General features: G+C 40.7%; 1 protein-coding gene across 5 annotated transcripts in view; it reads right to left on the reverse strand.

The window, feature by feature from the left end:
• The window catches only part of ST8SIA6 (ST8 alpha-N-acetyl-neuraminide alpha-2,8-sialyltransferase 6), a 300,498-nt gene that overhangs the window by 58,765 nt on the left and 216,173 nt on the right, over nucleotides 1–25,560 (reverse strand). For 3 of the 5 annotated variants that reach the window (XM_070800889.1, XM_070800888.1, XM_070800886.1), the window contains 2 exons: nucleotides 7,712–7,801; nucleotides 963–1,031 (listed from right to left, as the gene is read on the reverse strand). In XM_070800889.1, the coding sequence (XP_070656990.1) occupies nucleotides 963–1,031; nucleotides 7,712–7,770 (128 nt within the window). In that variant the 5' untranslated portion in view covers nucleotides 7,771–7,801. The remainder of the gene's footprint in view (nucleotides 1–962; nucleotides 1,032–7,711; nucleotides 7,802–25,560) is intronic. The other 2 variants (XM_070800887.1, XM_019973321.2) reach the window with 1 other exon arrangement.

Below are 25,560 nucleotides of genomic sequence, written 5' to 3' on the forward strand. Positions count from 1 at the left end.
AGACATTAGAACAGAAAAGTGACCTGATCTAATTTACATTTTAAAAGTTTCCAACTGTCTACTTCATTGAGAATATTCTCCAAGACAGCAGGAATAAAAGCTAGAAGAATTAGAGATGTTTGTCAATATTGAAATAAAGATGGCTTCGACCAGGGTGGAAGTGATAAAGTGAGTAAGAAATTATCCACTTCCGGGTATGATTTCAAGGTCGCCAGTAAGATTTAATGATAGATAGATAGATAAAAATAAAAGAGTCAAGAATAACCCCAAGCATTTAGGTCTGAGCACTGGAAGAACAGACTTGTCATTAACTGAACGGGGAACAGTGTTGAAGTATAAAATTCAGGGAGCAATCCAGGAGATCCTTTGAGATGTAAAAGGTTTGAGATTCCTTATGAGTATCGCAGGGAAGAGTTGACTGGGTAGAGGTAATATGAATCTGGAAAGAAGTCCAAATATAAATTTGGGAGTCATCAGTAGGTAGATGGCAGTTAAAATTCATGAGGTTAAATGAAGTCCTACAGGTCTGAGAAGGAAGATAAATGAGGCTGGAAGACTGAGTTCTGGGACACTCCAGGGTCAAAAGTGAGGGGAAATGACAAGAAATCTACAGAGAATGAGAAGGAGAAGACAAAGTATTGTAAATATATGACTTTCTTTTTTTGTTTTGTTTTTTTGTTTCTTGTGTTTTTGTTTTTTGTTTTCTATTTTTTTTTTTTTTTGCCACACAGAATAGCATGTGGGATCTTAGTTCCCTGACCAGGGATTGAACCTGCTCCCCGTACAATGGAAGCATAGTGTCTTAACCACTGGACCACCAGGGAAGTCCTTGACTTTCTTAATGTACTGTGAGCTGCTAAAGAGTAGAAATAATTTCTTCATCGCTGTGTCCCTTAGGCAAGAGTTAAACTGTTTGCAACCATGCATATTTTGAAAAACCTCCCAGGGAGTCTGATATATACCTTCCAGGTTGAGAACAATTGTCTCTGTGCCTGTTGTAGTGCTGGGCACAGAGAAGCCGCTGTGTGTTTCTGAAATTGAAATTTAATATATAATTAGAACATAAAACACCCAAATGTTTCAGATATTAGTTTTGAAATATGACAATAATTAGCCATCTGCCATGACCTTACCAAGAGAAGTCACACTGTTCCCCAAGTTACAGTTAGGGTAATTGTGCAAGATAAACCTTACCTGCATATATTTACATTACAGATGCTTAAGTAGAATAAGTAACAAAATGTGAGCAAAGTAAGTATATACTTAGTATTTTGGATAAAGATTGCTTTTAAGTAGCTTTGCAGTATAAAGTCAAATGCCTTTCTCTTCGTGTATTTTTGACTTGTAATTCTGTTTTCATTAAGAATGGAGCCATACAGTAGCAAGAACAGAACAGTCAGAATTTTATCCAAGCCCTGGATCTGCCACTTCTAACCATCTCATGTTTGCAAGCCATTTTAAAACCCTCTGAGTTCATCACTTACACTTGTGGAATTAAAATAATGAAACTTACTCTGAAGAACTACTACAAAGACTATACATATACTTACATTTCCTTGCATACAGTAGATCCACAAAAATAGCTGTTATTACCACTACTGAAAATTCAGTTTTGTTTCCACTGCACACATGTTCAGTAGCTCAATTGTGTCTGACTCTTTGTGATCCCACGGACTATAGTCTGCCAGGCTCCTCTGTCCATGTAATTTTCCAGGCAAGAATACTGAGTGGGTTGCTATTTCCTACTCCAGGGGACCTTCCCGACCCAGGGATCGAACCTGTGTCTCTTGCATCTCCTGCAATGCCATTTGGGTTCTTACCAGCTGAGCCTTGGGGAAAGCCCCTGTTTCCACTGACAAACACTTAAAATAATACACTATTTCAATCTTCAGTATGGTAACAGATGATACTAAGCAATTCTTGCCACATATCAACTAAGGGATTCCAATTAGAATTATGTTGGTTATTTTCCAACATCAACAACCACACACAAATGTCACTATAAAAATTGTCATAATGATAAAAATATAATAGCATAAAGGATTATGAATTGAGTGGCCAGTTAGTTATCCATGGTTATATTATAAATTACTCCAAAACTTAGTGGCTTAGTTTTACAACAATAAACTATTTTTGTATAGGTCAGAAATTCATGAGTAGCTTAGTTGGATAATTCTGGGCTAGTAGCTCATTAGACTGTAAAGTCAAGATGTAGGTTGAGGCTGAAGTATCTACTTCCAGGGAGGCTCATTGACATGGCTGACAAAATGGTCCTGGCTGTTGGCGGAAGACCTCAGGTATGTGGACCTCTCAATGTCCCCATGACACGGTAGCTGGCTTCCCCCAGAGCAAGCAACCTAAGAGAAGGTAAGGCAGAATTATCAAACACTCTATGACCTGACCTTGAAATCACACCTCGTTATTCCTGTGATATTGTATTGGTTACACAGGGCAGTCCCCTTCAGTGAGGCAGGGGAAAATCATGTAAACACCAGGAAGGAAAAACTAGTGGGCACCATCTTGGAAGTTTGGCTACCAGAAATAGTAGATAAACAATACCTTTAATAATACTTGTTTTATCTGAAAATGGTGAACAAATGCAATAGATTTGCTTTCTTTCTCCATCTACTTCTGAAATTGGAAATAATTATTTCCAATTATTTCTTAATGACCTTAAATAAGTGTGATTATTTTTATTGTTGCTGTTTTCCTATTAAAGGTTTCCTTCAAATGACTTGCTATTTGAGCAAGTACTAGGAATCCTTCTGATGTGAATACATAATCAAGATTGTAGTATAATGCAGAAGTCAGTGTTTCAATTTTTCTCTGAGGGAAAATTCAGTTTTATTTCCACTGACAAACACTTAATACACTATTCCAATTATCAGCATGGTAACAAATGATACTAAGCAACTCCTGCCAAGTATTAACTAAGGAATTCAGATTAGAATTATGCTGGTTAACTTCCAGCATCAACAACCACACACAAAATATTTTATTTTCCTCTTTCCCATTAACTGATTGCCTGACTCTGAAAGTCATAATCCTATTTTTATCTTTAAACTGAGGGAATTTTATTGCTTAGAAAAATAAAAGTTATATATAAAAAGATATATGGATCAAAAGAATTTAAGAGACTATTCATTCCCTCAAGTTCTTAAATTGTATGATTGGTTATTTCTTATGTTCTCTTTGAGGTACAGAATGATGGCTAAACCACCTTGACAGATTTTGCACACACAAAAAAGAAGTTTTCAGAGACTTCTATTACAGCCTTGTTATCAGTTCACCCATTCAACTTAAAATTTTGTATCAGCAAACAGAGCCACTGCTTTGGTTACCAACAGATATGCCCCATGATATTAAGAACACAACATGTTGGTATGAATGGCTGTTTTGTGTTAATGTCTCCTTTATGACAAGGAAAGGAAGGAGGGATAGATTCCTGAGCCCTCAAAAACTGACCAGAAAAGGCAAATTAAAGGGTCAGAGGTGAAAAGACACAAAAATGTGGATATCTCTTGAAGAGGCAATGAAAGCACCATAGATTTAAAGCTGAGTGGACAAGCTATATATCACTCCATGCCAAGAAAATCTTGTCTATGACCACACACCATTTTTCCTGACAGACAACTTAAAATTTATCAATACTTGCATTGTTAGCAGGCTGTCAAGTGATATGTTCAGAGTCATGTTTTTTGAAGCCTGATCTACCATAATTTATACTTCTTCTTTTCAAGCTGCAATTCAGGTCATGCTGTGCTCCCCAAGATAATAAACAGGAAGAACACTTAGGGCCAGACTTCAATTCACTTTGCCTTTCACCTTGCAAACAGAGCCTTCAAACAAACATCTTTATGACACCCCATTAAGATGATCCTTTCAGAAAATTCTAGTGTTCTGGGTAATTTTAAATGGTACAGCATGAAACAGCTCATCAGACATACACACTTACCTAGCAGTTACGGTTCAAGCCACACCTAGCTGATGCAAGCCTTTGTTCCAACCTTGATTCTGAGAATTTGAATTTTACCAAGAAAAGCTATTTGAAGGCAAGAGGCTTTTTCATGCCCTCATGACTGCACAGGAAGATGTAGGGCAGTGGCTTACATTCTGTAAGATCTCTAAATCTCTCCTTTCACCAAGAGCACTATTCAAGCGTTCAGAGGATGTAAGATATTGTTTAAGCAAAATGTTTCCTTTCATCTTTAAGGAAGACCTGAGGGATCTGTTGTCAATACAATAATAAGAACAGCTGAGCTATTTAATATTTAATGCATATGGTGCAGAAATACCTGGTTGACGTCACTGACTGGTGCTCTCTTTCCAAATCATGTAGCTGTTGTTTTACGGCATCCCAGCTGGGCACTACGACCCTCATGCCCATCATGAGACAACTGCACTCACATTCTATTGGCCAATCCCAATCACATGACCCCAAACATTTAGGTAGGCTGGTTCCAGCCAGTGGGATATGACGGGAAGTTATGCATGTCCCCTCCAAGCTGTGTGTACCTTCTCTATAGCACCCTCTGCTTCTGCAGCAACCCTCAGATCACCTGTTGAAGATGTCTGCATCATAGGATGGAAGGATCCAGAATCCCTGAGTCAGTAGTCAGAGAAGAGTTGCTCAGTCAAGAAAGAAGGTCTATACTGAACATTGTATGAGAGAGAACACAAGATTGTGATATGATACTCTGTTTGGGGAGATTCTGTTAGAGCAGTTCATCTACCCCGACCAGATGGGAGAAACTGAACAAATATAGATGTAACCTTTTTTGGGGTTCCACGATCATCTGGGAAAATAGAAGAGGAACACAGGAAGAAAATGGTACAGTTGACAGAGGCAGCAAAACCCAACAGGGGGAGGAATGAGATCATTTCCTGGGTCAGCCCCTCTGAAGTATTTGCTCTTAAAAAATCAGCTCATTGGTCTGAAATGATGTGGACTAAGATAGACAACTTGAATATCCACACAATTATCATTTTTAAAAAAGTAAGCAGAAAAGATCACAAATAATCTTTGCCATACTGAAAAATGCAAGTGATAAGATGCAGTGATAAGATGGCTAGGCAGCATTTTAGTATGGTATAATATTTCATCCAGGAGACACCTGGTAAAAAGGATTGAGATGGAGAAACCAAGAGAAACATTCAAGGAGAAAGGATGAGGCAGGAAAAAACAGAAAACTTCAGATTCAAAGAGAAAGAGCCAGAGAAGTTAAAAATAGTTTTCAAAAAGGAATTGAAGTTTATGGACAGAGTAAGAGAAGGTGAAGAAAAATCCTTTGAAGACCTAAGAAGTATATTTATTCATTTATTAATTTAATTCCACAAACATTTGTGAGTAACTACTATGTGCTGAGTCCTGTGATAGGCACCACAGACAGAACCACGAACTCACAGTCCTGGAGCTCATAGCCTTACACAGAAAATAAAGAATCCCGATGGTTTTCCCAATGCCAACCATTAGCTTACTTTCACTCAAAAATGTAGTCAACCAATTCATGTTGATGTATGGCAAAACCACCACAATATTGTAAAGTAATTATCTTCCAATTAAAATTAATTAATTAATTTTAAAAGACCAGTGGGAGAAAGAGCACTGCTTCCTCCCACTCTAACACCATCTTCCTAAATTCTATTTTAGTATCTGAAAGGGGAAAACTGGCTGAAGAAAGAGGAAATTCTAAGTCTTTAACAGACCATGACAAAAACAGAGCTAAATCATTATTTCTAAGAAAATGTAATTGCTTTTTATTACCACACACTGAATAGCTTTCCCAATTGTCCCCTGTACCTCTGTATCAGCGCTGGTCGCAGAATGTACAATTCCTGACAATAGACAATACTATTGAACAAATTAGTCTCCTATGATCAAAATAACACTTTCATAACAATGGTCAGGTCCTGCCTACTTTCTCTAGACTTTTGCCAAACAGAATGCTAGTGCAGGCTAATTATATGAGCTGGCTGAAAATTGTGCAGATCATGGAAAGGTATCTCCCTAAACAACAACTGAGAAAAAGTCTTAACATCAAATTCAAAACAATAGGAAAAAAGTGAGAGAGCAAACTATGCCCAGGCAATCTCATCAGCACACTGCAGTTAACCATATTTGTTGACACTCATAAAAGAGTTGCAAAATTCTTTGCAGTGGGGTCTTCCCTGGTGGTCCAGTGTTTAAGACTCTGCCTTCTAATGCAGGAAGCATGGGTTCCAGCCCTGGTCAGGGAACTAAAGTCTCATATGCTGTAGGGTGTGGCCCAAAATTTTTTTTTTTTTAATTCTCTGCATTGAAAACAAGTCACCTTCCATGATTAAAGAACATTCTGCCATGTTGACGCACGTGCTTTGCTCCAAAGTACAGCAATGGCTCATTGTTACATTGAGCACTTTTGTCACTTTGGGGAACAAAAACATTGAATAGTTCATCAGACAGAGAGTTGAAGACAGTCCATTGTAACTTTTACACACTGATTCCCACGTCAGGCAATGAATACAGACAGTTTGTCACAGGGAATGGGGGAGTAAGGACCAATTTTTCCAAGTTCTACTATTCATAAGGTGTGGCACCACAGATCTGATGCATGGAGGGTGGTGCAAGAGGTTTGGAATTTGAGTCCCTCAAGAAAAGTTTGAGGAAAAGCCCAACAAACAAGGAAAACAATGGCTCCAACATGGTCAAAACGGATGTCCAGCACCATCTACAATGCATGAGCTATTACATCCACCTCAAAATTCATTGTACTTATTGTGCAAGAAAAAAGGCATTTGCATGGGACTTCCCTGCTCTTCTCTTGTGGCTCAGATGGTAAAGCATCTGCCTACAATGCGGGAGACCTGGGATCGATCCCTGGGATGGGAAGATCCACTGGAGAAGGAAATGGCAAACCACTCCAGAACTCTTGCCTAGAAAACCCCATGGACAGAGGAGCCTGGTAGGCTACAGTCCATGAGGTCGTAGAGAGTCAGACACGACTGAGCAACTTCACTTTCCCTGCTGGTCCAGTGGCTAGCAGGGAAGCCTCGCTTCCAATGCAGGGCACACCTGGGTTAGATCCTGTATGCCACAACTAACACCCAGCATAACCAAATAAATAAATGAATGAATAAAAATAAGTATTAAAAAAATTAAGAAAAGAAGCATTTACAAGTATTACTTCTGACCAATCTATCATAAGCAAGGGTCCTGGCAAAAACAGTGGCCGGCTCAAACTGAGTCATATGAGAAAAGCTTCAAGAAGGCACTTTTCCCAAAGGCCTGGGCTGGATGCAGAAAAATTCAAGCATGATATCAGGGGACTATGAAGAGCTTGGGCCTTCCCAGGTGGCTCAGTGGTTAAGGATCTCCCTACCAATGCATGAGACATGGGCTAGATCCCTGATCCAGGAAGATCCCACATGCCATGGAGCAACTAAGCCTGTATGCCACAACTACCGAGCCTGTGCTCTAGAGCCTGGGAACCACAGCTACTGAAGCCCACATGCCCTGAAGCCTGTGCTCCACAATCAGAGAAGCCACCTCAATGAGAAGCCCGAATACCACAGCTAGAGAAAAGCCCTAGCAGCAACGAAGACCCAGCACAGCCAAAAATTAATTAATTAAAAAATTTTCAAGAGGCTAATTTTTTAAAAAGATGCTGTGAAACATTTTTTTACACAAAATACTTATTTTAAAATCAAATTAAATGCGAAGAGTAGAACTTACTTTCCTGTTCTGTTAGATAAAGTCTCCAAGCCCGCTTGCAGATTTTGGCAGCGCTCCATCAGGTGGAGGGACTTCTCATTCAGATATGTGCTGTTTTGGGAAAGAGATTAAAAAAAAAAACAAAACAGATTGATTTAAAAGAAGAGTTTATGAGATACAGTTAACAAAAATCAGATTTATTGGTAAAGTGTACCCAAATGAAGTCTAATTTTCATCCCATTATTGGATTTCTCCATGGAAAAGGAAATTGATATTTTCACCTCTGACGATGGGTCTAAATTTTTTAATACACTGACATGATAAAGTCAAATAGGAACTCTCCACAGAAGACTGTATTTTCAAGTTTTCATATTTTGAGGTTAGTATATAACTGAACAAGTTATTGAATAGTTTTAATCATTGTGTGTGTAAACAGACTTTATTTTTAAAAAGATGTTGTCTCTGGTAGGAAGCATGCAGACACAAGATCAATAATTCTCTCTCAAAAGAAGGCAAGATAAATCTGGCCTTTAATTATTACAGTAGCTGTGATATAAGGGCCTGTTGTTATTATTGTATGAGCTTGGAAAAACTGGAGCCGGAGACAAACCAAATCAAAAAAGCAAGTTAAGGAAACAGGTTATAGAGCTGGGCTGCCTAATAAGCCCTGCGGACACACGTGTGCTACTAGTTAGCCGACTCAGGCCTCAGTTTCTGCATCTCTAGTTCTTACCTTACAGTGTTATTTTCATGATATATACATGATAGAGGAAACAATGAAAAGCAACTGGGGGGACTTCCCTGGTGGTTCAGTGGCTAAGACTCAGGCTTCCAATGCAGGGGGGTGGGTTCCAATCCTGGTCAGGGAACTGGATCCCATATGTCTCAACTCTTAATAAGATGTTCAGTCGTATCTCATTCTTCGCAACTGCATGGGCTCCTCTGTCCATGGGATTCTCCAGGCAAGAATACTGGAGTGGGTTGCCATTCCCTTCTCCAGGGGATCCTCAAATCTAGGGATCGAACCTGGGTCTTCTGCACTTCAGGCAGATTCTTTACTATCTGAGCCACCGGAAAAGCCCTATTAATAAGACCCAGTGAAGCCAAATAAATAAATAATTTTTTAAAAAGGAAAGAAAAGCACTTCTTACTATACCTACCATAGTAAGAGTTCAAAAAATATCAACCATCACTCTCCCTATATGTCAAAAATAGGCACACAACTCCGATTTCTTGTTAATGCATCTATTTAATCATCCTGAAGATATTTGCTGAGGATCTAATGAGTTAGGAAACAGCCACAGGAGGCTTAGGATATGGAGTTGGAAAACACAGAACACAGACCCTTTTCCTAGCAGAGCTTCCTGTCTGGTTAAGGAGAATAACGTGTATCAAACAAAACCACACGAATGAATAGAAAATTCTGGTCTGTGGACAGAACCCTGAAAACAGCAGTGGATGCCATGGAGAAGTGTAACCAGAGCTGTCTGCATCGTGTGGGGGCCTCTGAGAAAGTGTCATTTGGGTGGAGATCCCCAGGGTAATCCAAGGGTGCTACTTTGCTGGGAACATTCCAGATAGAAAGAAAAGCAAGTGCAAAGGCTGCAGAATGCTTGAGGAAATGAAAGGAGGCAAGTGAAGCTCAAGATTGAAAGGTTTAAGGGTGTCTGGAGCAGGAAGCAGGGCCCATGACACACAGGCCTGGTGAACCCTAAGATTAGAAGGAACCTTAATAACATGGACAGCAAGACAAGGTTAGGGGGCAGGGGAAAGATGGATATGTGTAGCCTCATGTAAGGTTTTAAGAAGTTGACTCAGAGATGAAACAAGAGGAGGCAGGACCACAGAAAAGATGAAAGTGAGGAGGCTTCTGTGGGGCTCTAAGAGAGAGATGATAGCCCCTGTAGCCCCTGGCTTTGCCAGACAGGATGGAACAGATTATGATGTGACCACAGAGGTTGCCCACTGGCAGGTGCTTTCCATCACAAACGTCTGTTTCTTTCTTTTGTTTGTTTTGTTTGCACATACTAGTATTTATTTAACCTTTACCATGTATTTTTTTAAATGGGGATAATTGCTTTACGATGTTGTCTTAGTTTCTGCTATACAACAACGTGAATCAGCTCTATGTATACATATATCCCCTCCCTCTTGAGCCTCCCACAGGCCCCATCCCACCCCTCTAGGTCATCAAAGAGCACCAAGCTGAGCTCCTTGTGCTACACAGCAGCTTCCCACTAGCTATCTATTTTACACGTGATAGTGTATATATGTTAATGCTACTCTCTCAATTTGTCCCACCCTCTCCTTCCCCTGCTACGTACACAAGTCCATTCTCTTCATCTCCATCTCTATTCCTGCCCTGCAAATCGGTTCATCAGTACTATTTTTCTAGATTCTATATATATGCATTAATATATGATATTTGTTTTTCTCTTGCTGACGTTTCTTGCTCATGAAATGGCCACTAGACACTGGGTGGCTTTCTAGGGCAGCAGTGCTCCACGTGATCTAGAAATACCACATACTCCACTCTCAGGGCACTTTCAACAACCTGCCTCCAAAACTGTTGTGGCAGAAGGAGAAAGCACTGGACGGTCTTACTCTTTATCTGAATGCTTCAGCCTGGCCAGAACTAGCTGTCTGCCCGACCTGATTTCACAGCAGTTTTCAGAAAAGGGCAACCATCCTCCATGCCTGGAAGAAGAGATCATCAGGGTGCAGGAGTGGACCAGAAGCCCACAGCCACCATCCACGGGCGAGAAGAGAAGCTGACAGGTTTGAGATCTATTCTGGACATAAAACTGACAGGACTTCATAATAAATTGGATATGGGAGGTGAGGGAGTATGCGGTATCAAGCTAAAGATATAAACAAGAGAGAGTCATAATTAATCTTCAGAAATTTTGTCTAAAAAGACAGTATACAAGCATCTTATGGGCTCACAAAACTCCTCTTTATCTTGATAAGGTTTTCTTCCCACTTCCTTCCTCTTTCTATCTACATGCCTCACCTTCTGTACTTTCTGAATGTATTATCATACTTTCCAAAGATTTGTTTATTTCTAACTTGATGTGTATTTTATTCAGGCAGCACCATTAATGAAGTGAATTACTGAGCCAGCAGTGCTTTGAATTACGATGGCTTTGCAAGACTGAATCATGAAACAGAGAAGCAGGCATCATTACGGTTGAGTGTCATAGAACTTCCCTTAAATCAGTGAGTATCTTTGTTAATAAAAAATCCAAACAGCTTTGCCCAACTGAAATCACAGAAGGCCCATGGAAAGCAAATAAGGGTATCTGGGTTGAAGTGGAGATGCAAGAGTAAAGTTAGAGTTGGGGACCTTAGGTGTCAGCCAGCAGGGCCAGCCTTGAATCTGGGTTCCACCTTGGCCTTTGAAATCCAAGAGTTTCCTTGTTCAAATCTTTACTCAGTAGTTTGTAGGGATGCTACAGATTGAATGTTTGTATCTCCCTCAAAATTCATATGTTGAAATCCCAGCCCCAAGGTGATGACATTAGGAGGTGGAGCTTTGGGAGGTCATGAGGTCATGGGGGTCCTCATGAATGGGATTAGTGCCCTGATAAAATTTGCCCAAGAGGGCTTCCTGGTCCCCTTCTGCCTTGTGAGGTGACAGTGAGAGGATGGCTGTCTATGAGGAAGTGGGCTCTCTAGACACCAGATCTGCAGGTGCTATGATTTTGGGCCTCCAGAAGCATGAAAAATAAATTTCTGGTATTTATAAGCTGCCTAGTCCATTCAGGTGGATCAAGACAAGGGATTACATGGGATGTGCATAAAAACAGCTAAAATATGAAAGTTACTAAATAAATGTTGCATTCCTGTTCTCCTAAATGCCTTGCTGTGTTGTTTCCTTAAACTGTTGTTGTTATAGGTGTTGGTAACCTCTCCTACCCACAGAAGTCACTTCACAGCCAAAGGAACAGAAAGAAGCCCCTTGAGTTGTCTGCACTCTCTTTCTGTCCTGCCCCCTTTTCATTCAAAGTTTTCTTCCTCTGAATTCCTAGTTTTTCTTCCTTTCATTCCTAGTTTTCTTCCTTTTCATCTAATGTCATTAAAACCTTCCTAGGAATATGTTAAAATACTGATCTGCAGAACCCTTAAATTTCAAACATTTGTCTACTTTAGGCATCTGATCAATATAACCCCTTTCAATGCCTCTTAGTCAAGACTCCTAGCTCATGCTGTTTTCAACAATGATTGTTATTCATAGTGACAGAAATATAACAATATAACCACCATGTTTTAAGATGCTTGAAGACCTGACTCCATAAGAGATGCCAGGATCCATAGAGAAGTGGAAGGCAATAGACCTTCCAAAGAGAGGGCTAGACCACCAGTCCTCTGTTGTGGGAATAAGTGAGAATTAGATGTTCAAGGTTCCCTGGTGGCTCAGTCAGTAAAGAGACTGCCTGCAATACAGGAGACCTGGGTTCAATCCCTGGTCAGGAAGATTGCCTGGAGAAGAAAGTGGCAGCCCACACCAGTATTCTTGCTTGGAGAATTCCATGGGCAGAGGTGCCTTGCTGGCTATAGTCCTTGGGGTTGCAAAGAGTCAGACATGACTTAGTGACTAAACTATCACCGGATGTTCCTTGGATCTGAGCCCATGAGAAGAACTGTGAGGGACTTACTTGCTCTTGAGAGAGGAAAAGAAGAAATCTTCCCAGTCTGAGTTGAGCAAGGTCATGAGCTGTGGACAGATCCTATTTGAGAAGTTGGCATCCACCAAAATGAAGTTATTAGAAAAAAGTCCTCCTTAACTTCTGATCTGGGGACATTTCTCAGACAAGGCAAAGGGGACAGAGAGAAATTCATCGAGATAAAAGCAGGAATTAAAGACCTGGGATCACAAGCAATGTGGCAGGAGATGAAATGGCTCCAAGACACGTGTGAGCTGACTTGTAACCTGAGGAAGGATGACTGGGGATCAAGTTGGAAAGACCCATCCAAAAGGACTGAATGTCAAGGAGAACTTGAAATGATAGAGGAAGCAACAGAGAAAGCACATCAGAGCCTGCTGCCAGAAGAGCCCACAGTTAGGCAGAAGTCTGGGATATGACCAGAAAGGGACCCTGACCCCAAACTAACTCAAGTCGATGGTCTGAGCATTTGGGTCTAGGAAAGAAAAAGCACAGGGGCCAGCAAGGCCGCTAGATAAACTGTAAGAGCCAAAACTTCTGGGGCCAGACTCTTATGGGTTCAAAATAAGAATTTTGTTTCTGCCAACTCTGATAGTTTTGTGTTTTTGTTTTTTTTTTTAATTTCAACTTGCTGGTGAAAGCTCCTTTTAAGAACTTCTTTTTTATTATTTGTTATTTTATTTTTTATTGACATACAGTTGCTTTGCAATGTTGTGTTAGTACATATAGCTGTGTATGGTTACATATATCCCCTCCTCTTGCACCTCTCTCTCGCCCCGCACTTCCACAGATCTATGTCATCACAGAGCACACGGCTGAGCTCCCTGTGCTGTGCAGCAGCTTCCCACTATCCATTTTCATATGGCAGTGCACACACATCAATCCCAATCTCCCAATTCATCCTATTCCCCCTTCCCCTACCCCTCTCCCCACATTAGTTCTCTACAAAAGAGAAAAGAATTAGCCTATATACAATCTGCCAGATACACAGTGGAGAACGTCTCCCAGGCAAGCCATGGAGGGACAGTGGTCATCCTCCTGGAGATCTGCTAGAACCTGATGAACCAAGTGAGTGTTGAAGTCTCCCAGACTAGAGGGCTGAGATGGCTCTAGCTGCCCTGCCAAAGCCTCATCAAATGCTCCATTATACGACCACAATCTCTGCCTGCACATCACTAAACAAGATTGCTTGTCCGCTCATTTGTAGCATGAGTAACATCTGGCAACAAGCCAGCATGCCCAAGTTCCTGCCCCTTCAACATTCTGTGGCATCCACCTTGCAAATATGCCATAATGCAGCAATGCAGCCTCTGGCCTAATGCATTCCTATACCTGCCCAGCTTAGACTGCTGGGAACAAAATCACATGGGTAGGTGGGTTGGTGCCCTGATAAATCTATGGTGTCCAATACACTAGGCCTTTGATGCCTTGACAATTCTATTCCGAGGGGCCACCTCCCTTCCCATTTCCCTCAACGGCTAACCTACACATTCACTGTTGTGCTACCTTCACCATTCTGTGCTTTTCTAACTTCTATAATCATGTTTTCTATTTCAGGAAAAAAGATGCTGCCAGGTGAGACTCGATGGTTAGCTATAAGCCATTACTTTCAGAGGAAGAAGTATCTCGCCTCTTACAAAAGCAGAATCTGCCTGCTATTCCATCCCTTCCTGTCTCCTCAATGATCCAAGCCCCTCCCTTCATTTTTTTCTTTTCTGAACCTCTGCCCTTTCCCTTCTACTGTCGCCTCCTCCCCAGGTTCAATTCTCTCCCTTCTCAAAGTCAAAAACAAAACAGCTCATTCTGCTCTTCTCCTCTACCTGTTGCCTTGCTTCTCCTTCAGATTTCAACCCACTGATTGTTTCTCTGCTTTTCCTACAAATCCATTCAACCATTCTTGGAAAGCATCACCAAATCCAGGGGAGATCTGAGGTCGCTTACTTAACCTCCCAGTAGCATCTGAATGGCTGACCACTCACTGGGCACCTGGTTCCCATCACAGTCCTTTCCGCTTGTTCTTCGACCTCTGACTGCTGATCAGGGTTCTCTCTCTGGCAGGCTCTTTCTTGGACCCGCCCATAAGTGTTGGTGTCTCCCATGGTTCTTCCTTTCCTGATTGCTATTTTAAAACAACTGATTGGCACCTAGTTACAGAACCCTCCAGGGCTCTCTCCAGATCTCCTGTCTTCTCAGCCTGCCTGTTTTCTCCAAACATCTCAACCAACCTCTTTCCCTTCTGTTCTGTCCTTATGGCCCCCAAGGTGAGTGGTCTCGCACTCATATCTAAACATGTCATTTCCCTGCCCGAACCTCTGCCAGGAACCCATCAGCCTCTGGACATGCCCTGTAGCTGGACACACAGAACCATCCAGGACTTGGTCCCTGACTGTGATTCCGGTCTCATCTCTTCCTGACAGCTTGCTAAGCATTAACTGGTACAAATTTCTCTCTCTCCATTCCTTGCAAGTCTTACATTATGGATTCTGACTGCTTTTATTATTTAATTAGAGTATTTATTTGTTTGGTACTGGCAACCTAGCCTTCAGGCACATTTTCATCATTTCAGTATGTCATGGAGAAAAAAAATTTTTAATAAGATTGAGGGAGAGATACATAAAAATAAGCATTTCTGCTATCATCGTTATCAGTGTGGCTGATCTGCTTTTTAGAAATTCTATCTTCATAAGTCAGACTTGAAAACCAACTGGCAAGATTTCACAAAACAGCAGCAAGAAGCTTAGAGACTACAATGGCTCCTGCAAACGAATAATAATTAAGGCTCTGATAAAGCAAAGACTATCTCTTAACTGAACGAGTGATTCAATCACTATAAAGTAATGTCACCATTATATAGTAGGTATCCACAAGGACCTGTAAAACACAAAGTTAATGACTTTTAATTAATGCAATATGCAATCAGTCCCCTAGACAAATGAAACATCCCAAAGAATGATTTCTTTATAAGTCACTAATGAGTTTCAAGAACCTTCAAATTCTGGGGACTTCTCTGGTGGTCCATGGTTAAGACTCTACACTTCCAATGCAGGGGGCACCCAGTTTGATCCCTGTTCAGGGAACTAGATCCCACATGCCCCAACTCAAGAGTTTACAAGCTGAAACTAAAAGATCCCTCATGCTGAAACTAAGACCTGGCTGCTGCTGCTGCTGCTGCTGCTAAGTCGCTTCAGTCATGTCTGACTCTGTGCGACCCCATAGACGGCAGCCCACCAGGCTGCCCCATCCCTGGGATTCTCCAGGCAAGAACACTGGAGTGGGTTGCCATTTCCTTCTCCAGTGCATAAAAGTGAAAGTGAAGTCGTTCAGTGGTGTCCAACTCTCACAACCAAATAAATATTTAAAAGGAAAAAAAAGAATTCAAATTCTATTTACAGTGCCCAGAAATGGGGCTAAACTGAACTGTGAATCTAATGAAAAGCTTAAAACCAAATCAATTTTAGTCTCTCTGTAGAAAGAATATCTTAACAGATTAGAAATATAGCCTTAAAATGGAAAGCCCAAAGGACAGGAATTCTCCTATCTACAGATCTTGCATGCTCCCTCCCTGTTCCTACGAAGAGGAGCTGATGAGCCATGAGTGCGTCCTGACCACCAGCTGAAATCCCTCGGTAGACTGGGGTGACAGCTGGCCTGCCAGCTCTAGGACAGAGGGGACAGTGGCCAACTGTGCTCACTTCAAGTTCATCAAGCAAACACCTGATTATCATGTGCACCCCTGCCATGTAATTTCCCTGAGAGACAAAGGCAAACATTCCAGTCTAATGGGAGAGTTTAATTACTCTCTTTAATTGACAAATTAATATTCTGGTTTATATATCACCCTCTTACTAGTTTGGTGAACACAAGTCTGTCTTTGAAATAGCAAGTGAAAGTGAAGTCACTCAGTCGTGCCTGACTCTTAGCGACCCCATGGACTGCAGCCTACCAGGCTCCTCCACCCATGGGATTTTCCAGGCAAGAGTACTGGAGTGGGGTGCCATTGCCTTCTCCGACCCTCTTGACTACCCATGTTTGAATTACCCAAGGCAAAGTGAAAGCCTACTTTCTTCTGCCCTCACTCTTCAGGCTCCTTCCCTAATGCTCACAGTATGTTTAAAACACACACAGAAAAGCATAAGGTACAAGAGCACACATGGGAAGTCATCTGCTGCTGCTGCTGCTAAGTCGCTTCAGTCGTGTCCGACTCTGTGCGACGCCATGGACTGCAGCCTACCAGGCTCCTCCATCCATGGGATTTTCCGGGCAACAGTACTGGAGTGGGTTGCCATTGCCTTAGCAATCAAACCCCAAAACTGAAAAAATCAAGTTTTGGTGCCTATAGAAATAGCGGCAGTACCTGGCCAGCCTCTGTTCACTCACTCACCTGGTGTCTTTGCCACAGGGAACAATGGCTACAGGAGAAAGGACAGTGGACAGACCATCTGCCTGCTTCCCTGGAGCAAAGAGTCTGGTGATGAAGACAGACAAGCAAGCACATGCTTATCATGCTGGGTCTTCAGAATGGATGCTGGCTATTTTCCACCATCATGTTAGTTTCAAGAAACCTTGAATCCGTATTTTGGTGGATGTCATTTAATTCAAAATATAAGAACTGCTTAAAAAATGACTACTTCCTTATACAGGAACGCTGCAGCCACCTTCACTTGCAGAAATTTCTGCAAATAATCTCTGCTAACTTGGTTTTTCACCTTAATTTTTACCTGTTTTTGGTAACCTTTGATAAAGATTTATTAATTAGCTCTGTTACTAAATCTGTTACTCGAATGTAGTCTGGCCCTCCACCATTGTTGAAAGATAGTTTTCAGAGATGGACAATCATAAATCTACATATATAAAATGAACACACATTACAGATGTTATTTTATTTCTCATGAATGAACAGGTTCAAAGGAGAAGCCACAGACAGACTTACAGATCAGGAATATTGAAATGAATGAGCAAACAAAGTAAAGTCCATTGGACCTCTACCAGACTGGGCACAATTTGCATATTTATAGATAAGAATTTTTTGTGTTGTGTGTTGCTCTGAATTAACTGCATCTTACAGAGTTGTAAAACTGTTTCCAGGAGGATTAGCATCAGATAACTCAAGAGATGTGTGATGTGAACAACACCAGCATATTCACTGAAGCACACAGTGTCCCCAAACCTCTAACAGCACCAGTGCCCACCACTATAACATTAAAGGGAGGATTGAGAGCAATGAACCTGGAAGACTTTCTCTCCTTCTGAACTGCAATCTCCCCCTACTCACTCCACAGCTTGCCTGAGGGGAACAGGTTGATCCAGTTTAGGTGTTAAGTCCTCCAAGACACACAGGGAGCACCACCTTACCTATATGCAGGTTGAAGCGAGGGTAACCAAGAGGACTAATCTGATACGGAGACTGATTAAAATTTCAAATTTAGATGAGTAAAAGAGGGTCAAAGTAGAGGTGAAATAAAATAGGAGTAGATTGGGAATAAATGGAAGAAAACAAATGACTACCACTGGATCATTACATGTCTCCTTCCACTGGTCCCTAATTGTGAGATCCTTTGGGGCTTGAAATCAACTCAAGAATGTAGAGTCAGGGCGGAAAGGCTCTCAGGGAAGTGCTTCTTCTAAGTCTTCCAAAACCCACCTCCAACAATATTTTCTTACTTGATCTAACCAAGATTATTCTGACCTTTCTTTAATCTGCTTTGGATTTGAAAACCTTGGATAAACTATTTTTAATGAAAGGCATTTCAATGTCTTGTCCTATGTTGTTTGTTATTAAAGACTGGATTTTTTATTAACATTAATTCTCTTCCTTTGAAATATTATGTGATTGTTACTTGCTTTATCTCTAATTATAATAACTGATATGAAATTTTATCTTCTAGACCAATGTACATCTCTGATCTGTGGATAACTTCTTTCAATAAGCTAGCAAATATGGAAAACTCAGAAGTGGCCACAAGACTGGAAAAGTTCAATTTGCATTTCAATCCCAAAGAAGGGCAATGCCAAAGAATGTTCAAATGACTGTACAACTGCGCTCATTTCACATGATAGCAGGGTCATGTTCAAAATCCTTCAAGCTAGGCTTCAACAGTATGTGAACCAAAACTTCCAGATGTACAAGCTGGATTTCGAAAAGGCACATGAACCAGAGATAAAGTTGCCAACAACCATTGGATCATAGAAAAAGCAAGGGAATTCCACAAAAAATGTCTACTTTTGTTTCACTGACTATGCTAAAGCCTTTAACTGTGTGGATCACAACAAACTGTGGAAAATTCTTAAAGAGATAGGAATATCCGACCACCTTACCTGCTTCCTAAGGAACCTGTATGTGGGTCAAGAAGCAACACTTAGTACCAGATATGGAACAATGGACTAGTTCAAAATTAGGAAAGGAGTACATCAAGGAGTATATTGTCACCCTGTTTATTTAACTTATATGCAGAGTACATCATGTGAAATGCCAGAAGGATGAATCACAAACTGGAATCAAGATTCCTGGGAGAAATATCAATAATATCAGATATGCAGATGATACTACCCTAATAGCAAAAAGTGAAGAGGAACTAAAGAGCTTTTTGATGAAGGTGCAAGAGGAGAGTGAAAAATCTGGTTTAAGACTCAACATTAAAAAAACTAAGATCATGGCATCCAGTGCCATCACTTCATGGCAAATAGATGGGGAAAAAAATGGAAACAGTGACAAATGTTATTTTCTTGGGCTCCAGAATCGTGGCAGACAGTGACTGCAGTCATGAAATTAAGACATTTGCTCCTTGGAAGAAAAGCTATAACAAACCTAGACAGTGTATTAAAAAAGCAGAGACATCATTTTGCCGACAAAGGTCCATATAGTCAAAGCTATGGTTTTTCCTATAGTTGTGTGTGAATATGAAAGTTGGACCATAAAGACGGCTAAGTGCTGAAAAATTGATGCTTTTGAACTGTGGTGCTGGAGAAGACTCTTGCGAGTCCACTCCCATGGACTGCAAGATCAAACCAGTCAATCCTAAAGGGAATCAACCCTGAATAATCATTGAAAGGACTGATGCTAAAGCTGAAGCTCCAATATTTTGGTCACCTGATGCGAAGAGCTGACTCACTGGAAAAGACCCTGATGCTGGGAAAGATTGAGGGAAGGAGGAGAAGGGGGTGGCAGAGGATGAGATGGTTGGATGGCATCACCAACTCAATGGACATGAATTTGAGCAAACTCTGGGAGATAGTGATGGAGAGGGAAGCCTGCAGTGTGTGCTGCAGTCCATGGGATCACAAAGAGTAGGTCGTAACTTACCAACTGAACAAAAACAAAGTGGAATGCTTGATCTCAGCAAATGGAAATAATTTAAAAACTGACTATATTTTTGATACTAATATCCACATTATTCCTTGATGTAAAAATTCTGATCTGCTTTTCTGGTGAAGCATGAATGTGATGACAGCAGCATCCACTGGACAGTCATGAGGTGCTTTGTATTGTTGTAAACTACATGTTTACATGTATCACATACTCCTCACAATGAATATACATGGTTGGGACTGTGCCATTTTATACAGAAGAGATATAAGACACTGGAAGAGCAAAGAGCATACTACATAAAGTTACTCTGTTAGTTAGATTTGGAGTAGAGTTTTGAACCCACACAGTGCATGTCTGTGTTTCTAGCCATTATTCTATTCTACCTCCGCTTAAAGTGAAAAATTGGTTTTTCAGTGGTGAGCTGTTCATTGTCTACAGCAGGAGTCCCCGGTCTTCCGGATCTAATGCCTCATGATCTGAGTTGGAGATGATATAATAATAGAAACAAAATGCACAATAAATGTAATGCACTTGAATCATCCCAAGACCATCCCCTCCCTACACTCAGTCCATGGAAAAACTGTCTTCCATGAAACCCGTCCCTGCTGCCAAAAAAGTTGGGGACCTCTGGTCTACAGCACCTGCCACTGGATTCTGAGTCTACAGGAAGAGACAAACAGTCTCTCCTTGACCAAACTCTAGTCAAGCTCCCCCTTTTCAACTAGGACCCATTCATGGGCATGTCCTTAAGAGACCAATTTTAATAAGAACACTGCTGATTCAGCTTATCTAGAATTCCCCCATCCTCCATGTGTGATTACCCTTGATATCTGATCAAATTCCTCATCCTCCACCACTTCCCAGTTCAATCACCATGGACTGCCTCCAGCAAGATTCCTATCAGGCTGGTTTGGCGAGAATCATCCCTTACCCTTGATGCTTCCTCCTCTGATCCCCATCTGCTCCTAGGCTATAAATCCCCATACTTCCTTGCTGGATTCAGAGTTCAGTCCAGTCTCTCTCCTCCATGGTAAATCTCCATTGCAGGAGTCCCTACACCCATTGCAGTAGTACTGGAAAAAGTTTTCCTTACCATCTGAACAAGGGTCATGAATAATTTTTTCTTTAATAGAGTTATTTTGCAATTCTATGTACTGAAGTTAAGAGCTAGCAACATAAAACAATTCTTGTCTACGGGCATGCAAATGAATTCTGTCCAGTGGAGAGACAACACTCCCCTACAGTAGGAAAATCTGTTTTGCCTCTCTTGGCATGTTCATCTCCATATTCCTGATCTATAATCGTGTCTGCTCCTTTGAACTGGCTGTAACACATTACTAGCTTCCTCACTGATGAGTTAAATAAAATCTTTAAAAAGTGTTCATTTTCATATCTGTATGAAAGACATGATTTTACTATTTTAACACTTTGAATGAGTGTGCTAGAAGCATCTGCAAACTGAATAAACATTACCCTGATAAAGAGGACAAACTTTGGTGGCAAACAGCACAGTTCAGATGCCTGCTCTGCTACACACTAGACACTTAGCTCCTTCGAAACTATTTAACCCCTCTGTGCTTTCAGCTTTGTGTGCAAAATGGGGGTAATGCTATCTCTTTAATAGGTTTGATGCAAAGTTTATAATAATAATGTATAAAAATGCTCAGCATGGTGACTGGAACAGAGAACCTACTTAGGCAGTACTCAGCAGTTCTCTAGGTGGCTGTCAAGGTCATCAATGCCTCCTGAAGTAGTGCCTCTCAAATTGCAACATAGCCATGAATCACCAGGGAAATTTACTACAATGCAGAATCTGGTTCAGCAGTTCTGGAAAGGGTCCTGATAGTCTGCAGTTCTAACCAGCTCCCAGGTGATGCCAACTTGCTAGACTGAGGATCACACTTTGAGTGACAAAGTTTTATAAGCCTCCTGGATCAAGTTCATCTGCTCTGATAATTTTTTCATAATAGTCTAGAGTAAGACTTACAAGTAATGTGAGCCTGGACTTCCTTGATGGTCCAATGGTTAAGAATCCACTTGTCAATGCAGGGGACATAGATCCCTGGTCCAGAAAGGTTCCACATGCTGTGGGGTAACTAAGCCTGTGCACCATAATTACTGAACCTGTGCTCTAGTGCTCGTACATTGCAATAAGAGAAGCCCCCATTCTCTGCAACTACAGAAAGCCTATGCACAGCAACAAAGATCCAGTGCAGCCAAAAATTTAAAAATAATAAATAAATATTTTTGAAAAGAAAGAAATGTTGGGCCTGACTTATGGCCAGAAGCACAAATAGGGAAAAACAATGAAACAACTGGAAAAACTGCAAGAGTAAAATGACTAGGTTACCGTGTCTCTAAATAAGAGGTTTATTTTTCTTTTTCCTTTTTCATCTGAAGAGCTTGACCAAGGGAATACTGTAAAAGGAGATGTATGATACTGAGAACATTTAACATAATCGCATTCCTGAGACAGACCCAGGGTTCATCCTCCTGGGAGCCCTGCTAGACAGCACACAGGTGGCCTCCAATAATCCCTAACACCTCTACTCAGGCTTAACCAGCCCAGAAAACACAGCCCTCCAATGGGCATTATTCAAGAAAATTTGATGATGTTTGGAGGATGCACTCCCTTCTAAAAAAAGGCCAACAGACATGTGTTGGAAATGTCTCTAAAATGTTTGCTAAAACCCATGTTTAAATGTCCATATCTGCTATGCACCCCCAGTCAAGAAATTCTCTGTCCCAAAATATTCCTTTGTCAACTAATGTTAGGCTAAGTAACTTCAGTCATGTCTGACTCTCTGTGACCTATGGACTGTAGCCCACCAGGCTACTCTGTCCATGTGATTCTCTGGGCAAGAATACTGGAGTGGGTTGCCATTTCCTACTCCAGTGTATCTTCCCAACCCAGGGATTGAACTCCTGTCTCTTAAACCTTCTGCTCTGTCAACTAAGTATCTCTTCAAAAAAAAGTTGGAGAAGTGAGTTTTGAGATAAGACCTTTATTGAGAAAATAACTCATTCACATTCCATATTGAGTCTCTGGTACTATTGTATAGTAGTGGATAGCACTTGAGAATTTAAAAATCCTGAAATATTAGAAACATAATCACCATTATGAAATAAGTTTAGTCATCAAGGAGCGAAAATCTTATAACCTTTAAGTCTATAGTTTATTTTTAGATATTCATATTTCATGCTCATTTTCAGGAAAGCATTAGTGAAACCAAGCAGGACTCTGTGGAGCCCTTCTGTGTACAAAAGCCCTTCCTTACCCCACCTCCCCATTTCTGGTTTGTAGAAAAAGGCCTTCCTGAGTTCCAAAGATCAGGCTAAAGCAGTTACTAATCAGGGAAGTGAAGGAAAACAGAGACAAAGGAAAAGCAGTTTAACAAGAAAAGCCATGACATGAGTTCACTGGTAAAACAGAGTCCTGATTCCTCCAAAAGGATATGCCTAACAGTCTGACACAACTTTGTGTGGTTCTTCAGGAAACAAACCCCTTCCCCAACCCAGGTGGAGGATGCTGACTACATGCTGACACAAGCACGTAGACTCCAGACTGGCTAGAGCCAGAAAGGTGATGACTAAGATTCCAGAAACATCACCTGTTACTTCACCATCAACCAATCAGAAGTCATGCATCCTGCAGCCCACTCCCCAAATATTGCCTTGTAAAATATCCTTCCCTGAAAGCCATCAGAGAGTTTGGGTCTTTTGACCATTAGCTGCCCATATTCCTTACTTGGTCCTGGAATAAACACTGTATGTTCCTTCAGGATGATCTGGTGTCAGTAGATGGGTTTTGCTGCATGGCAGGCGAGCAGACCCAAGTTCAGTTTGGTAACATTAAGTTCAAAAACTGGGGACCTCATGTAGATAATGTAATGGAATTTTCTTTAAATAACAAAATGAACTAAGTTTAATAGAGTGGTACAATGGTTTCTGATCAGCAGAGCAAGCAAAATTTGAAGCAATGAAAAGTGATGGTGAGACTGGGTGCCAATACGGAGAAGCTTCCCAATTAGTGTGAAGGCTCCAGGGAATTATATGCTATCTAAACATAAATACTCGAAAGGCTAGTCACTGAACACATCTGAACAGTGAGCAAAATCCTAATTTACTGATCTATTGAAAACTGGTAGATCTTATAAAGGCTGTTTGGGTTTACTTGTAGAATTCAGGTTAGTGTCATCAAAATGAAAATCAATGCAAAAAATCTTTCAGAAATCACGTCCAAACATTTTGGGGCACCTGAAATATGAAATAAAATGATGAGAATATATGTCATAATAAAATAAAAATAGCAAGTGGAATGTCTTATCTCACTGTGGCAATTTTGTAAATGTGAAATGAGGCAGAAGGCCCTACCACAGAATAATGATGATTTCTGAAATTCTGAAATGCATTCAGTCAACAGAAACCTCACAAGAATCTTGCTGTCAATAAAGATTTTTTCTATGACCCATGTTGTGTAAAGCAATGATGAAGAAAATATTAACTAAGGGAACCCTCCTACACTGTGGGAGGAAGGGAAATTGGTACAGCCACTATGGAGAACAGTACAGAGGTTCCTCAATAAACTAAAAATAGAACTACCATATGATCCACCAAGTCCAAGCCTGGGCACATACTCAGAGAAAATTCAAAATATGCACCCACCCCCAAGTTCACTGCAGCACTTCTACAATACCCAAGACTTTGAAGCAACCTAAATGTCCATCGACGGAGGAATGGATAAAGAAGATATAGTACATATATATAGTGGAATACTACTCTGCCATAAAAAAGAATGAAACTGTGCCATTTGCAGAGATATGGATAGATCTAAAGACTGTCATCGGAGAAGGCAATGACACCCCACTCCAGTACTCTTGCCTGGAAAATCCCATGGACGGAGGAGCCTGGTGGGCTGCCATCTATGGGGTCGCACAGAGTTGGACATGACTGAAGCAACTTAGCAGCAGCAGCAGCAGCAGAGACTGTCATATACAGTGAAGTAAGTCAGAAAGAGAAAAACAAATATTGAATAATCTTGCTTACACGTGGAATCTAGAAAAATGATACAGATGAACTTACTTGCAAAGTAGAAAGAGAGACACAGATGTATAGAACAAACATATGGAAACCAAGGGAGGGTGGGATGAATTGGGAGAGTGGGATTATACATAGTGTATATATATATACATATACACATTACTAGATATAAAATAGATCGCTAATGAAAACCTACTGTGTAGCACAGAGGACTCTATTCAATGCTCAGTGGTGACCTAAATGGGAAGGAAATCTAAAAAAGAGTGGATATATGTATACATATAGCTGATTCACTTTGCTCTACTGTAGAAACTAATACAACATTACATAACAACTATACTTCAGTAAAATTTAATTAAAAAAATTTTAAAAATAAATGTACCCATTTTTCTGGTTAGAATTTGACATAAACAGACATGAAGTGTGCAACGAGGACCAACATCTCATTGAGAAGTGAAGCTCTGGGTGAAGAGATTAACAGTTTGACTCTTCAAATATAGAAAATCAAGTCTTACAAGGGTTACTGTGTTGAATTCTATTCAGCCTTTAATCTCAAATGCTATTTAAAGCAACATAAGCAAAAAAAAGGAATGTTGGAATCTTCACTTCATGTGCTGTCTGACTCACTATTTATACTTTTTATTTGATCTTCAATAAACTCCCTTTGTTTTCATTTAAAAAAACAAACTATAAACTAGAGTGTGTTCTAAAAACAACTTCCAAAAAAATAATAACAATAAAAACAACTTCCAGAATTATCCCTTGATTCTCTATGACACATTTATATGTCTGTCTCCAACATGATTGTGTCTTCCTCATCTACTAGTGGCCCTCTAATGAATTTGAGCAAATAGATT

Source organism: Bos indicus, chromosome 13 (assembly GCF_029378745.1).
Source record: "Bos indicus isolate NIAB-ARS_2022 breed Sahiwal x Tharparkar chromosome 13, NIAB-ARS_B.indTharparkar_mat_pri_1.0, whole genome shotgun sequence".
Classification (NCBI taxonomy): Eukaryota; Metazoa; Chordata; class Mammalia; order Artiodactyla; family Bovidae; genus Bos; species Bos indicus.